Source organism: Sardina pilchardus, chromosome 14 (assembly GCF_963854185.1).
Source record: "Sardina pilchardus chromosome 14, fSarPil1.1, whole genome shotgun sequence".
NCBI lineage: Eukaryota > Metazoa > Chordata > Actinopteri > Clupeiformes > Clupeidae > Sardina > Sardina pilchardus.
In genome coordinates this window covers 25,880,722-25,897,098 of record NC_085007.1, presented here as the reverse complement: position 1 = coordinate 25,897,098, position 16,377 = coordinate 25,880,722, and the positions used below count along the sequence as shown (strand labels likewise).

At 45.0% G+C, this 16,377-nt stretch overlaps 2 protein-coding genes across 3 annotated transcripts in view; both read left to right on the top strand.

The window, feature by feature from the left end:
- The window catches only part of LOC134100332 (ras-related protein Rab-35-like), a gene marked incomplete in the record, with an annotated part of 7,248 nt that extends 5,353 nt beyond the window's left edge, over positions 1 to 1,895 (top strand). The window contains 1 exon segment of the mRNA XM_062553465.1: positions 1 to 1,895.
- Positions 1,896 to 4,828: 2,933 nt separating this feature from the next.
- cita (citron rho-interacting serine/threonine kinase a) overlaps positions 4,829 to 16,377 on the top strand; it is a 73,197-nt gene continuing 61,648 nt past the window's right edge. For both annotated transcript variants that reach the window (XM_062553460.1, XM_062553459.1), the window contains exons 1-9: positions 4,829 to 4,958; positions 5,432 to 5,541; positions 5,938 to 6,076; positions 6,370 to 6,545; positions 6,676 to 6,777; positions 12,503 to 12,645; positions 13,130 to 13,223; positions 13,661 to 13,864; positions 14,245 to 14,398. In XM_062553460.1, coding sequence (XP_062409444.1) covers positions 5,443 to 5,541; positions 5,938 to 6,076; positions 6,370 to 6,545; positions 6,676 to 6,777; positions 12,503 to 12,645; positions 13,130 to 13,223; positions 13,661 to 13,864; positions 14,245 to 14,398 — 1,111 coding nt within the window. In that variant the 5' untranslated portion in view covers positions 4,829 to 4,958; positions 5,432 to 5,442. The remainder of the gene's footprint in view (positions 4,959 to 5,431; positions 5,542 to 5,937; positions 6,077 to 6,369; positions 6,546 to 6,675; positions 6,778 to 12,502; positions 12,646 to 13,129; positions 13,224 to 13,660; positions 13,865 to 14,244; positions 14,399 to 16,377) is intronic.

The window sequence follows — 16,377 nt, the reverse complement described above, 5'->3', positions numbered from 1 at the left end:
TCAACTATGTCAGAGTGGACTGTGCTGAAACAAACAAGTATGAGGACGACAACAGCGGCCAGCTGAAAAGCAATTGTGACGGAATTCATATCAGCCAAACGGATCCAACAGACCAGCCAACAAGAAATCTGCCATTCTCCTACTTCTTAATGTTTATTATTGGAGCCCCCAGTCTTGTCGCCAGTTTTGCTTCCCCCCTTGTGTTTTGTGATTTTTACACTTTAAATGAAGACAAACTTTGTGTGGCCACCATGGACCAATCTCACTCCACCCTCCCCCCCCCACCCACCCCGCCAATCTCTCAGAGAGAAAGTTATGCCTTTTTTTGTTCTATCTTTTCTTTTTGTAAATTTGTATTTTTTTACTAACAAACTACACCACTGTAAAAAAAAAGCAATCAAAAAAAAACAAATGTGCTTTGAAATGAAAAAGTGTTAGGGGTCTAAGCCTGTCTTGGACTACTGCCACAGAATTGGACCTGGGAACCAGTAGAGCAGCACCAGAACTTTACTGTCAAACCCAACACAACTGGACTTGCATTCTCGTAAGCTGTGCTATAGCAGCACCGGACATCTCTGTGTTCTAATAGGCACGGGTTCTAACAGGAGGCAGTGCCGTGGTTCTCTGTGGTAAATGCATTAAGCGGTGATGAGTGAGTTGGTGTTGGGCTTGGGCTTCTGCTAGTGTGTGCCAGGCAATGCCATGGCACTGGTCACGTGTTCAGGAGACTGAGAAGAAATATTGGACCTTTTTTTTGGGTTGTCAGTACCAACTTGCAAGCCGCATGCCCAATTCACACACACACACACACACCTCCACATCTAACATCTCCTACACACACACACACACACACACACACACACACACACACTCATACACATGCTTGCATACAGTCATACATATGTAGATGTGTGTGCCAGTCAGACATGGATGCCATAATCTCTCTCTACAGAGGCTCCAAGGCCATTGAAGCTGAGCCCCCAAACCACCAGCACTTAATCTGGGAGAGAGATCACTGTGATGGAATCAGTACAAGGAGGGTGGTGGCTTCTGCGTGTTTGGGACCAGGCCGATGGTTTTCACAGGCGCTGACGACACTGTGTAGTCTTAAACAGTTGCCATGGGCACGGGCAATATTAATTATGGCCATCTTGAGTCTTGAGCATCAGTATGTTTATTATAGAGCCGGCCGCTGATTGACAACCAGACTGGCCAGTGGCATGTGCCAATACTGGAGAAGCACAGGCGGAAATCCCGCCCACCGCAGCAGCCAAAACAAAAAATAAAGGAAAGCTCCTCCATGCAGAACGTGGTTGAGGGATTAACGTTAAAGAACAAAATGAACATATCTGAACAATGAAGAGTTAAAACCAGCACGCTTGTAAAAAAAAAAAAAAGAAACGCTTCGAAAGGAAGTGTGTGATTAGTTTGACAGCTCAAATGTCAGTGTTTCATAGAGTTGTAGAGTGACTGGACAAAGCTCAGCGGGTTGACTGAATGAGTTTCCTGTCACTTCCCCCCGAGCCCGGGGTGACGATTACAGTTTTAATCTTCACTGCTCAGACAGCCGCCTTCACAAACCCGCCAGAAATGGGAGCCCCACAAAGAAAAAAAGCTTATTTACAAAAACAAAGTTTGAAAGATCATCATCCTGTTTATTTATGTGTGTGGATATCAATGTTACCACACACCGTGTGCACATGCATATGCACAAATTACACATATACAAACACGCATGTGTGTATATAGACACCGGTATATGCGTCTATTTTGTGTGTTTCTATATGTGTTTATGTACTGGTCTGGTGTACACTGGAAAGATGAAATGTTGCCACTCAAGTCATTGTTTGCCCCATCATGAATCTAACCAATAATAAACATTTTAAGAGAATGGATTTATGTTTGATGTTCTTTATATAAAGATTGTTCTAAATATAGAATATAAAAGTAATGTGTCCTGGGTACCCTTGGAAATGTAATACTATTCAGTGGTCACATGAGGGTGCTGTATCACACAAAACCTTATTAGAGTAATAGGCCATTCAGTATGCATCTGCACATGCTGTATGTGGATCACCAAACCAATAGCAGATGGGCTGTTGACATCCAAAAGCTTGTTATGTTGCTCTAACTTATTGTGACTTATCTAACTTATTGTCTAAATTATTGTGGGATGTGGTTGGCATCATTTTGTGCAATGGTTTAGAGAGGGACGTTTAGCATAGCTTCTGACTGCAGATAGTATCTGTAAGCCTCTGTTGTAACTGAATACTGAGATGTGACCAAATACAGAAAATTAGTTATAACCTTGCAGTTGGTATAGTAAGTAGGAAGTTACTGTCATTAGTGGAAACACATGGCTAAAAAAACCCCTAATATTCTTTCACACACATTTGTGCTGCTGTTTTGATTTGTTGCATGCTGCACTCATCTTTGGTGCTCATTTGTGTGGGATGAGTTTAAGCGTGCTCTTACAGTCTGCAATGGTAATTATGTGGTAATGTATTAATCATGCCGCCTCTCATCTCCCACTGTCCCCATTTGTTCGTCCTGCTGTTGCAGTGACCTGGGGTCCTGCTCTCCAGCTCCGCCATCTGTCACTGTGAATAAACACTCGTCGGCTATACGCTCATGCGCATCCATGGGAATCAATAATCAGTTCAGGGGTGCTTGGTTTCATCTCAGACCTTTTCAAATACTTTCGTTTCATTCTTTGCCCTGATATAACATGTAATAAATCTGTGGTCAAGAAATGAATCTTGTCAGAGGCTTAATGAGGTGTGAATAATGCAGATGAATCCTCTAAAAATGCACTTCTGCCAGTCCCTAAGATGCTTTTATATTTCCTCCCACTGATAGGAAGTGGGAATTTGCTGCGGTGAAATATCACATTTGATGTTTTCTCATTTCCCTTTTCGCCTGGTTGGCGTCACGCAGAGCTGTTGTGGAGCTGACCAAAAGAGAAACGGGAAAGAGCTCAGTATGGGGGAGCTCAGCTGTGCGGCGACTTTATGGCCTAAATTATGTGCTGCACGATGCAAACATGTCGACAGTTATCCTCTGACTGTGTGCCTGGCCGTGCACCCGCTGGGGTTTCACTTCCCTGAGCCTGCAAAAGCACAGTGCGGAAGTATTTGGTTCAGACACAAGTGCAGGGATAGGGTAGCACAGTACGAAATGAAACAAACCAGTTTTAATCATTACCATGTAGCCGTGTAACATAGTTAACATTTTGGAGAATGTAGTGAATGGACGACAGCTTTGATATGGTCATCTCTGCAGAATCATAAACTGTGGACTTTCATCAGCAGTTGAGACACCTATAGCTTGCCTCATGCAGAGAAACGGTGAATTGACTGGCTTTGAAACACTGCGTTTCTGCATTTCTGTCAAGAAGAGCCCAATCTGCCCAGATAAAGGTCTCTGTGAAAGACTTCAGCTCCACAGATGAAACTCCTCACATGTCTTCATTTGCCTTTGCTACTCTCTTAACATCAACTCCAAAGCCACATTTGTGATCTGTGAGTACCAAGAGCTCCAGACCTGTCACAAATGCCAGTTGTCTGAGGACTCCATCTCTATTTGACTTTCAGTGCATAGTTCAGCTTTCCTCTGATCTCCCTGTGCTTTGTCAATATTCTGGTTGTGCTTGTTAGCCTTTCCTGACATGAAGGTGGCAGCCAGGTAAGACTGCAGCGCAGCTGCCACAGGTTAAATGGGCATCAGCTGGCAGAGTTGCTCTCCAACAGAGTACATCTGAGGGAAAGGGTGTGATGTGTGGAGCTGTGTGCTCCCACTGAGTAAAACACAAAAGTAAACGCACTCTCAAGCTATAACTCATTGAATCAATGTGAAAACACTAACACATTTCGCCCTATGCCATATTCAGTGTCTGTAGATGGCATAGGCCGAAACGTCCGTGATGTGACATGTTTCATATTTGAAAAATAAGTTATAGCTTGAGAGTGTTTACTTTTTGTTTTATCCAGTGTGTCCTTGTTTATGCACCCTATCTTTTACGCAGAGTTGAGCGCACCTATTTCTGGTCTGCTCCCACTGAGCAGTCATGCTGCAGTGGCAGACTGGCTATTCAGCCATCTAAACTCTGTCTTTGTCCACTGTGTTTATGAATGGAGAGCTGTTTGTTCATCGTGATGCAGATAAGAGACACATTTTTAAAGTTCACTATATCCTTTGTCTTTTCAGTGCTCTCCACCACACAACTCTTGACACACTGAGCATGTCGGACAGGAAGAGTGCATTGACCTCCCCTTAAAACACTTCCTGCTTCCTGTCACAGGAAAAGACTGAGAATTGAATTATTTGTGCACATTTTTCCGTTCCAAGCCATTCAGCTTCCAGGCAGCATCTAAAAGCTTCATTAAGACAATGAGCTGTGTGGGTTGCAAAACATTTGTTTCACTCTGTAGGCAAGCACTTTCTTCACTCGACAGATACCAGACACAAAGTGAAAAGAACTGTGTTGCATACTTTTGCAATATGGATGACAATGAAAAGCAAGATTAGTAGCCTATAGGCCTAGGCTACACCTCAAATAATCAACTAATTGTTTGTGTGTCTACTGTCAATCTAAGCGAAATATATGGACACAATAGATTAAATGATATTTATACAAAAGGTAATAATGGCAAACAATCTATGAAATGTGTGTGTGAAAAAGAAGGGAATCAACCCACTCACACAGTTCCATAGAGTTGTAGACAGTAAAAGCTGAGATCTACCTTCCTGTGTTTGTGTTTATGAAGGAGGAGGATCATTCAGTTGGCTTTAGCTTACGTCATGTCATAAGCCAATCAGCGATGAGACCGAACGCGCAAAATTTGAAAGTTACCCGGAAGTCCTACAACGATTTCACTGTTAGTAATGTTTTCCTTTCACGTTGGATTTATTTTTACTCGCCTTTTAACGTTTTAATTGACGCTGAATGTAACCGTCTGGTGAGTCGAATGTATTTCTATTATTTTTTCTGTCTTTATTTAAGACATGGCGATGTTAAAACGCCGTGACTTTGAACATTGCTGTTTTTTCAGTGGCTAACGTTAACGTTAACTCTCTACAGCTAGCAATTCAACATCTATGTATGAAGTCGCTGACTATGTAACCTTATGTCAAGCAACAACATACTATTTGGAATTCATGTTTCTTCCAGTTTTCTCTTGTATGGTCCTCCTGCAGTCTCTGTGTACTTCGAGAAATACCACCACAGACATAACCTTTATTTGGCTCCACACGGGCTAGCTTTAGCCCACTTGAAATATTTGGCTGGAGCTAGATGACCGTTAGCTACGAAGATGGTCCATTGTGTACATAATGTATCTGAACTTGAGGATTTGATGATTACGTACCATACGACGACATTTCGATGTCTGTTGAACTCGACATTAATGTATTTTTGATCAAATGTTGGCAGCTTTTACAGATATGCTGAAGTTTAAATATGGAGGACATGGCAGTGTCAAAGAACTTGCCACATTGGACCCCATCACTAGCCGCTGCTCTCGCCTCAATCACCTGTTACAGGTAAGTGTCAAATGTAAACAGTACTGTAACGTTAGAGGTGTCGCTGACAAATGTCTCGACAGGTATTGTTAGCTGATATTTCTCAGCTAGAGGGTGGTGTTCCTAGCTTATGGGTCTCTGCAGTGCTAGCGAAATGTAGGCCTATATATGTTTTACCTTTTTAACATTCCTTTACATTTCATTTTCGACCTCATAGTAGACCAGAATTACCTAGTCCAGAATACGTTGGAGATGTGATGTGTTTTTCTTGGCTTGGCTTTGGGCCAAATGTAAACAAATCTATAATTAGAGGGGCCTACCTCTTCCTTGTGTCCATTTATGGTATATTTTCCGTTGGTTTTGGGTAAAATTTCCAGTCATACTTATCACGCTCCGTCATCTGTGTCTGACCCTCAGGGAAGGGGCAGTGTCCAGGCACTGTCCGGCTGCAGTGTTACCCGTGAGGGGCTGCTGGAAGCTCTGCTCTTGCTGTACCAGGAGTGCAACTCTCCTGAGCTCATGAAGATCAAGCATGTTGCAAAATTTGTCAATAAATGTGAGCATTCATTAATTTAGCAATAACACAAAAATCTCAATTTTCAAAGACGTTTAGCCTATAATGCCTATGATCTATACTTATAGATTGATACATTTCTTTTAAGAACGATAATACAATTATAACAAATATCTATGGTATGGGAGATAAAGATTGTTTTGTCTGTGCAATAACCGCATAAAGAATACATAATATGTACAATGTTTATGTCTTTCTTTTAATATCCCTCTGTTGTATTTAGCACGGATGAATAGTCATTTGGATGTATGAATAATTGTTAATTGTGTGCACAGTCTCTGATGTGGTGGCGGAGTTGCGTGAGCTTCAGCCAGGCCCGAGGGATTTTGAGCAGCGGGCTGTTGTGGGGCGGGGTCACTTTGCCGAAGTGCGCGTGGTCCAAGAGAAAGCCACTGGGGACATCTATGCCATGAAGGTCATGGATAAGACAAGCCTGCGCAGTCAGGAAAATGTAGGTCTCAAACTCAGACTAAGAACAAACTTTCTGTATGAGCACCATGGCTATTGTGTACTAGTCTGATTTTTTCTGTATCACTCAGTGACAAATTTGTTGATCTGCATCCTTGCCTATTCTCCTTCAGGTGGCCTTCTTTGAGGAGGAGAAGGCGATCCTTGCTCTCAACTCCAGCCCTTGGATCCCTCAGCTCCAGCATGCCTTTCAGGACAAAGAGAGCGTCTACCTGGTGAGTTCCTGTCCCTTTGCTTCTTTTCAAGAGACATGATGTGGTATTGAGGATGTTTATGGTTTGGGGTTGCCTGTGCTGGGGGTGCCTATGCTGATATGTTAATTAGACTGTGAGCACTAAGTACTGTATGCTGCTGACAAAGAGAAGCGACAGAAAAAATGTTTTAAAAAATGCTCAGTCCCTCCCGAAAGGTTCAGCTAAGCAACTGATGGAAGTGAGTTAGTATACCTCCAGGTCAGGTCCCAGTCCCAAAACTAAGCAACACATTCAGATCTCTGTGGATATTTAGTTTTTTTTGTTCTTTTGGTCATTCTTGCCATGTGCATTCAGGCGGTTGGTCTGATTTTGAAGATTTGTCTCCTAACGGATTCTGGGGTCAACCAACCACATCAAACCCCCTCCCGATAGCTAGACTCCTTAAGCGTGCCTCTTGGTAATTTTGAGTGATTCACGACTGCGCCAGCGTAGATGATCTTCCAGACAATGCACGTAATGATGCTCCTCTCTGAGTGGGCACCTTGCCTTTGTAGAAGCTGATGAAACACATTTTCTTTTCTCTCTCCTGACACCCCCAGCCACCCCCCCCCCCACCTCCCTCGCTTCTTGTTAGAGGTCTGTACTTCTCCCTCACGCCTCTCTCTGTGTGTGTGTGTGTGTGTGTGTGTGTGTGCCTCTTCCCTTTGGAGAGCCGCACACACAGAGGAGAGCGAGCGGTTCTGTGAGAGGAGAGAGGAGGAACATGTCGCCGCTTAGACGACCTGTTATAAAGGCTGTGCTCGTTCTCTTCCTTTCATTCTCAATGCCTAACATTTCTTCCACGTCATTACTGTGGCTATCTCTACATAACTAGGCTGACCTCTTTCTCCTCTCCTCACTCTCTCCCTCTCTTTTTGTAATGTTAGCATTGAGATAGTTGGTTTTAAAAGAGCTTTTTTGCGAGGTGAGCGGTGTTTGTGAGCCGTGAGCCGTGTTTGTGACCTCAACACTTTTCTTGGAATCAGACGAAAAAAGAGGTGTATGAGACCTCAATTGGGGAAGGGTTAGAAAAAAATAAAAGGCATAGAAATGATCGGTGAGAGACAGTTTTCATAGTCTTGTGGCACTTCATGCAATGTTCTGCCCATTATTAGTTTTTTTCTTACCCAGTGTGTCTCTCAGCTATTTGAAATGCACAAGTCTGAACAGGAACACAACAGCTTAGCATCAGTGAGGAGCACAAGGACAGTCTGTACTGTTGCTCATCGCTGGTGCAACTGCAGTGGAACTGATTGCTATTTGCCTTATGTCCAATAGAGGGGGCTATGCATTTTTGATTCAGCTTTTCATAAAGAGAGGCGAGAACATGAACACATGTACTTTTCATACTCTTCACCTTGTATACAGCAGACTCATGGTGCTCTTCTGCCTGTGGTGTTCTTCTGGTCTCACACACACAGACACACACACACACCACTCTACCAAGGAAGCCTACATTATACTGTCACATTATATTCTGTCAGTGAGACAGTTTTCAAGGTACAGACTTATGTCAGGTAAGAAACATGCTGTCAACATAACTTCAGCAATGTATAGCCTTTTTGGCGTAATGCCTGTCGATTTTTGGTGGAACAGGGGGTCGACGTGGCCTCTCAATTTTACCACCAAGGAGGGTAGTTACAGAGGTGAAACATTTCGTTCCATGACAAGTGTAAAAGCATCAAGGCGGATTGGGTGAATCTGGGTGGGTGTTTTGATGACACTACGTATGTCCCATATGAGATTTAAAATCTGACTGAAGCAGCAACAGCAGAGACCGCACACTGCAACAATCTTTAAATCCACTATTCTTCCAGTGATTTAACGCCTGTTTGATGTTGGAATGAATTCCAAGCTGTAAGTTGGAATGCAGTCAAATGCCATATCCTAAAATCCAATGATAAAGCAAAACATGAACCCCCACGCGCCTGTCCTAGCAAAAAATTGCATTATTATTAGCTTTTGCTGTTTGGTCCCGCCCACTGTCTCCTCAACATGCCGCCTTGTATGTGAGCACTCACACCAAGGCATACATTTTTCACCTACTGTAAGACCGATAATGTGGCATAAAGATCTCTATCTAAAAACAGCTAATGGCCGGGTTTCCCAAAATTGTTAAGAAGCTCTTAAGTCCTAGGAACTTCTTAGGAGCGTTCTTAGAACGTTCTTACAACGCTCCTAAGAAGTTCTTAGCACTTAAGAGCTTCTTAACAATTTTGGGAAACCCGGCCAATATCTGTCACACTATTCCTGATTTATTACACTGGCTTGTACGGCCAGCCTTGCTAGCTTGACCCTTGGAGACTCACCAAGTGGATGAAATGGTGAATGAATCAGGAGGGTGTTGGTTCATTATTAAATGCCACAATGCATCATTATGTTCTATGCTTTAATGGCAGTGACCCCAATTGACACTTGAACCCACTGCTTTGCCTAATAGATAGAAGTGTGTGTGTGTGTGTGTGTGTGTCAGTCAGTGAGAGAGGGATCAAAAGAGAGCGTGCATGGGCAGGTGACTACATGTCTCCTCAGGCTCCACCCTGTGTGTAAATATGCACAGTTATTCCTGGGAACCCCTCATCAGAATTCCACGATCCGCCCCGACGCTCTCCCACTCTGGTTGAGCCGAGAGCCCTCCTGCAGCGGCAGCGGCGCTGGGAGAGAGAATGGAGATGTTCTCCCCCGACGGAATACTCCGACAGCACGAATTGGAAAATAAATGATTTTTCTTTTTCTCCCTCGTTCCTCTGTCTTTGCACACCACCACCACCATCACCGCACATCACACTCACCCACCACACGATTTCAGAGGGGGGGGGGGGAGTGTGGGAGTGGGGGGGGGGGGGGGGGGGGGTAGAGGGACTCACTCTCAATCCGTCTTCACTCTCAATCTTGGGCTCCAAAGACCCTCGGTACCTTGTTGCTAGGTAACATGGCTCCAGTGTTGCCTTTCATGCTCTGGTGCCTCTCTGCCCGCCCATTCATGGTGTGTGTGTGTGTGTGTGTGTCTGTGTGTGTGTGTGTGTCTCTGTGTGTTTGTGTCCATGCTGGCACTTATAAGCCCCTATATCAAAGCAGTGTCTAGATGCAAAGAAAAGGAAAGCAGGAGTGAAAGAAAGCGCCGCATGAACAGCCAGCATAACACACATGCTCTCTCTAGTGTTACTGGGCAGCAGGTGTGTGTGTGTGTGTGTTGTGGTATTCTAGTCATGTCAGATTGTAATCTGGTGGTGACATAGTGAATGCTGCTGTCATGTTGCTTTTGTATGTGTTACTATAGGAGGTGCCTGATTTGAGTCTCCCATCATTTCTAGCTCACAGCTCAGAGGCGCTGAAGAGGTTCCTCCCCAGATTCCTGACTCCAGATTGATTTAGGGCAATCAGATAAGGCTGGTGTCAGCCAGTGATATGAAAAACATCTGAGATTAATGTTTTTCACCCTCACACTGGTTTGAGTTTATCGGTGTGTTTGCATGTCTGTGTAAAGGTTTGTTTGAAGAACTTAGTCTGGGTTGTCTGTATGAATGAGTTTGCAAGGGCTGCCTATATTTGTGTGTGTGTGTGTGTGTGTGTGTGTGTGTGTGTCTGTATGTGCGTTGCTCAGTGATCTGTTGCTCACGTTACTCACGTGGCTGCACAGGATATGAATAATGCAAAGACGTTTTTGGATGGTGTCTGAATGATTATGGTAATTCAAGTGTTGATGCTGTCGAAACAGCCAGAGTCATGGAAAGTGCTTCTGGAGTTCTGATATTGCGTCGCGTGCATGAAGAGCCAACTGGAACAAGAATGTGTGCGTCTGCACTCTCATCTCTTCAATGAGCCGTTCATCAAGTCCTTTCCTTTATTGGTGATGTACGACCATAATAAGGGCATGGGGACGATGCTGAAGCGTTTTCCGGACTCATTTGTTTTACATATTTTAATTTCCACCGCTTGCATTTCGGGTTTGGATTTGGATCTGTGCGCCAGATCTTCATATCCCTGCTTCTGTTGCAGCAAAAAGGGGCTGCAAATGAACATGACTCATTTCTCAGCTGAATGAAATGGTGCAATTACATGCTGCTATTCACTGATTACGGACTTCAGTGTGTACAGCCAAAGGACGCCCCCCCCCCCCCCCAACAAAAAAGACCAAAAAGAGAGTGCAGTGCCCACATGTGCAGGAAGTTATTAGGGTTTGGCCATTCAGTAGCACATAAGAGTTGTATTTGATTAGCATGGCAGCCACTGAATGCTTACGGTTATTATTAGCCTCGTCTGTCCCCGCCATTCAACTCTCTGGCAACCGTGCTCTTAACCCTCCCCCCTCCTTTCTGTTTGTTACATGTACTTGTTGTTCACATGGACCTGTTTCTCCCATTCATATTTGTCCGCAGCAGCACTCTGCATTCTGTGGGCTGCCTACGTACTATCCAGTTTAATAGTCTAATTATACTTACAAACTAAATAATCAGCGGTCAAGCACTTCTGTTTGCTCAACTTTTGCTCTGGTGATTGGCAGTGAAGTAATGGTTAATGCATCTACCAAAAGCCTCCATTGAATGTTTTGGTTTTGGAGGGAGTGATTTCACCCTCTCCTACATTCACACTGAATCAGGGAGGGAAAAGTTGCGTGCCGTCATTATGCATACTGCTAATGGCGAACTTGTTGTGGAGAGCAGGATGAGTGATCATGTTGCTCTCTCTCTCTCTCTCTCTCTCTCTCTCTCTCTGTGAATGTGAAGAGGTACTCTGTGAAGGGGGAACAAAAACTCTTAGGGTGTATTTAACCTTTTTTGGGGGGGGGGGGGGATTTCAAACACATAAATGAAGACAATTAAATTGTGCATCATTAATAGTTGAAGAGGAAATGTCAGCGACTGGCTCTGTTGCCATGGAGACCGGCTAAAGGTAATGATATATTGGGAATGGTTCATGTGAAAAGGGACAAAAATAACCACGGCATTATAGTTTTACCAGAAATTCACTGTGTGTGTGTGTGTGTGTGTGTGTGTGTGTGTGCAAATGTGTGTATGTGTGTGTGTGTGTGTGCGTGTGTGTGTGTGCGTGTGCATCTGTTCCATTTCCCCCTATCTGACATGCTGTTACATTTCTCTCAGAGAATCTGTCACATGTACTGGCATAATAACAGTATTAGGCTGAGGCCATCCTTTTATAAATAGCTCAGGTCAGTCAAACACAGTTCTTTGCTTTGCAAAGGAAAAATAACAATTTAGATAATAGAACTAATTTTTTCCCTCAGTCTACTTCGCAGACCTTAATATGTCCCAGAAAGGCTTCATTTAATGGCCAAGTGAGTTCCAGGGTAGATATTAGTCTAATACCCGACTCGATGGAGAGAGTATGATAGTTGTTAAAAATTTCAAAAGGTCATCCTTTCTTTTCATTCTAGATGGACCCATCTTTAACCATCTTACGGTCTCTATGAGAATATGCAGTCACTGTTGTGTAGTATCTGTAGAAACGTTATGCCTGCCCTGTATCCATTTAAGATCTTTTTTTCCTTGTAGGTTTTGTCAGTCTTCCTCTATTGTTTTTCTTGCTAGGCCTGGACGTGTATGGCTTTTTTCCCAAGTGATAAACATTTTTGTAGTTCTATGCCGCTATGTTGTGTTACCTACTACTGTTAGAACCTGACCCACTCTGGAACTTGTCTATTCAACCAGACACTCTGAGGTTTTAACCTGTCGATCGCTGTTCTCAGGTGATGGAGTACCTGCCTGGTGGAGATCTGATGGCGCTGATGAACCGCTACGAGGAGCAGTTTGACGAAGCCATGGCTCAGTTCTACCTGGCCGAGCTGGTCCAGGCCATTCACGCCGTGCACCAAATGGGATACGTGCACAGGTGAGCACTGCCGCCCACCACTCTCGATCTCGTGGTCTCCCCACACTAACGCTTGTCCTTGTGCAAAAGAAGGCCTTGCTGATATAAACGCTAGTGTACGGCAGAGCATAGAATGTCCGTAGGTACGTGCGCAGGTACACTTTCCTGATGCACAGCATTCAATTGTGCGTAGACGTAGATTTATTCAGGTAATTACTTCTTGGCTGAACTTGTAGCATGCTTGAACTTTAGAAAAGAAATGAGGAAAAAACTGTAACTCATCTTGATGTCAGTAGAAGTATGAGATGGCATTGAATCCATTCACTGCTATTGTTCTCCTGCTTGTCTCTTTCATAAAGCCTCAATTGTTCGTCACACTTTTTTTTTTTTACCAGACTACTCTGCATCAAAAGGCCGTTTTCTCTCTATTTCATTTGGTCTTTTGTTGCTTCTCCTCCCCTTTGTCCCTCCTCCACTGCTCCTTTCTCCGCCCCTCTCTCCGCAGAGACGTCAAGCCGGAGAACGTGCTCATCGACCGCACGGGACACGTCAAGCTGGCGGACTTCGGCTCGGCCGCCAGACTCACCGCCAGCAAAACGGTAACAGGCCCGCCCGTCTCAGGGGAAAAAAAACACAATCCCGTTACGCCGTGTCCGATCGTTATCGGCTCGGACACAAAGTGGTGACGAATTTGATTCATTATAGTGGCCATGCCTGTTGGGGAGGAGCCGGGGGTGGGGGGTGAGAGCACATATTGTTTTTGTGGGATAACAGCAATGCAGAGTGGAATACACAAGACTACCAGTGTCCTACTTTGGTCTTTTTGTGAACACGTGTACTGTTGTGACTTGGCGTTATCATTTCATTTGTTTGGTTCGTTAATGATTAATGTAACCGTCATAGCCAAATTAGTGTCAATTGTGTGATGATTTGTCTCTAAAAATACCAGTCATGCTTAATCAAGCCAGTGATTGCTGAGAAATGAGTGAGTGAGTGAGTGAGTGATAATTGTTTTTCTCCCATCGCCCGTTGATAGGTCGGCTCTGCCAAGCTTCCCGCTGGTACCCAGGACTTCCTGTCCCCGGAGGTGCTGGCTTCGCTCAGCGGGGGGCAGGCGAGCTACGGGCCCGAGTGTGACTGGTGGTCCCTGGGGGTCATCGCGTACGAGATGATCTACATGAAGTCCCCCTTCACCGACGGCACAGCCACCAAAACCATCCACAACATCATGAACCACCAGGTGCGTCAGATATGAAGGATGCGAAAGACAATCCCGGAAGGTCTTTAATTATCCTATTTAATAGTCTTAATGGAATGGTGGTGCATAGGGCTAATGTGCCAGTCCCCTCTAGTGTTTCTGTGTATTCCCAAATGAATGCTAGTGAATGATGGTGTGTGATGATGGTGTGTTAGCGCTTCACTTTGGGGCTATTTGGATCCACACAAGCAGTACAGCCTTTTAAGCCTGTATTATGGCATGCACTGCTAACCACCATTTCATTATAGTGTGAAGCGGTTGATCTAGATATAGTATATTAGTAGCTATGATATGACCGGTGTGGTAAGCTATTTGTCTCCATGTGACTGTGTGAGTGTATGTGTTCCCATGGACCTCTTCAGCGCTACCTGAAGTTCCCCAATCAGCCGAAAGTGAGCAAGGCGTTTGTGGACCTGGTGCAGAGCCTGCTGTGTGGGGCCAAGGACAGGCTGGGCTACGAGGAGCTGCGCTGCCACCCTTTCTTCTCCACTGTGGATTGGACCTGCCTCAGACAGGGTACACACACACTCACACACACACACACACAGACACACACTCAAACACACACTCTTCTATCTATTAGGCAAAGCAGTGTATCTAATCTATACATTGTTCACAAACCTTTACGCACGCACACACACACACACACACACACAAACACACACACACACACACACACACACACACACACACCACACACACACACATCTATACATTGTTCACAAACTTTTAGGCACGCACGCACACAGGCATGCGCACAAACAAATACACACACACACACACACACACACACACGCCAGACAAGCCGTGACCTAGATAGACCGTGTAGATGTGTCTTCAGTAAGGCAGGCGCACGTCTTGGGTCCAGATAATGTTAGCGCACGCCTAATAAATCCACGCTGCCACGGGACATGCCTCAGGCCAAGAACACACGAAGATGCTAACACGCTAGATTGGTGCCAGATGAGGCAGAGATGAACCCATTCACAAAACCGTGACACACCCACACACCTTTACATACTCGCAAACCTTAACACACACACACACACACACACACTCACCTTGCCAATCAGAAGAGCCCTGGAGGTTGATTAGCAGAAAGCGGCTGCAGTGGCGCTCTAGACGTATCCCTCATCAGTGGAGGGTTAGAAGTGGCGTGGCGAGCCCTCTCCCCCTCCTCCAATACAGCTCCCAAAATGGTGGAACCCTGCTTATGCAATCGATCATGATTACAGCAGAGACTATGATGAGATGCCCCCTTCTGTCTTTCCCTGGAGAGCTAGATGTGTGCATGCCTGTTATTTTGTGTGATCATCATTGGTGCCTCCAATACACCCCCCCCCCCCCCCCCCCCCCACACACACACACACCCCACTCCCTTTCCCGAATATGCCTGCCTATAAAACAGAACATTGATGTTTTTAATTGTGTTAGGTGTGATAAACATCCGTGTGTGTGTGTGTGTGTGTGTGTGTGTGTGTTTGTGTTTGTGTTTGTCATGGGTGGATTTCCTCTCTGTGCTGGGAGGGTAATTGGTGGGCTCGGCTCTTCGAGGGGGAGGTATTTCTGTGTGTAATTGGCGTTTTTCCTGTTTAATGGAGTGTGCTGCTGCTACTAGTGCTGTTTGCTTGCACACACACACACACACTCACACACACACACACACACACACACACACACACACACACACACACACAGATTGCTCTGCAGATTGTGACTCTAAACTTAAAGGCTGGGTCTCAGAATAAAAGCTATTAAGCCCCTGGCACATAAGGCTGAACGCGTCTCCCATTTTCCCCCCAATACTGCATGTGTACAGCTAACCATGAGAGGGTGCAGTCAGATGCTGGCTTGCATGAACACACACACACATACACACACACACACACACACACACACACACACACACACACACACACACACACACACACACACACACATACACAGACACACATACAGACATACACGCGCACACACACACACACACATACGAACACACACACACACACGCACATACATACATACATACACACACACACAATGGGTAATTTATATACTTAAACCATGCATTCATGTTTTTAGTGTCAAACCCTCAAAACGGTGCACTGAATATATAGTGCATACCTACAATCAGGCACACACACACACACACCTTGCACTACTATACATGCACATAGATGCGCATGCAAGCCCATTGTGCTTGTTATGCAGCGTCTGCTTCCCCACTCACGTGATCCTCTCCTGCTGGTGTGTGTGAACAAGCGCAGGGGTGGGGCCGTTCTGGCCGCTAGCCGGCCACATGCAGATGTTCTATGGGCCGCCCCAGAGGGGGTCTACTGCACTGCTTACTGCCGTCCAGTAATGAACACACACACACACGCACACACTTCTGCTTACTGGTGTCCAGTAATAAAATAAAGTGCCTAAACAGAATCTCACACACACACACACACACACACACACACACACACACACACACACAGACTTCTGCTTAC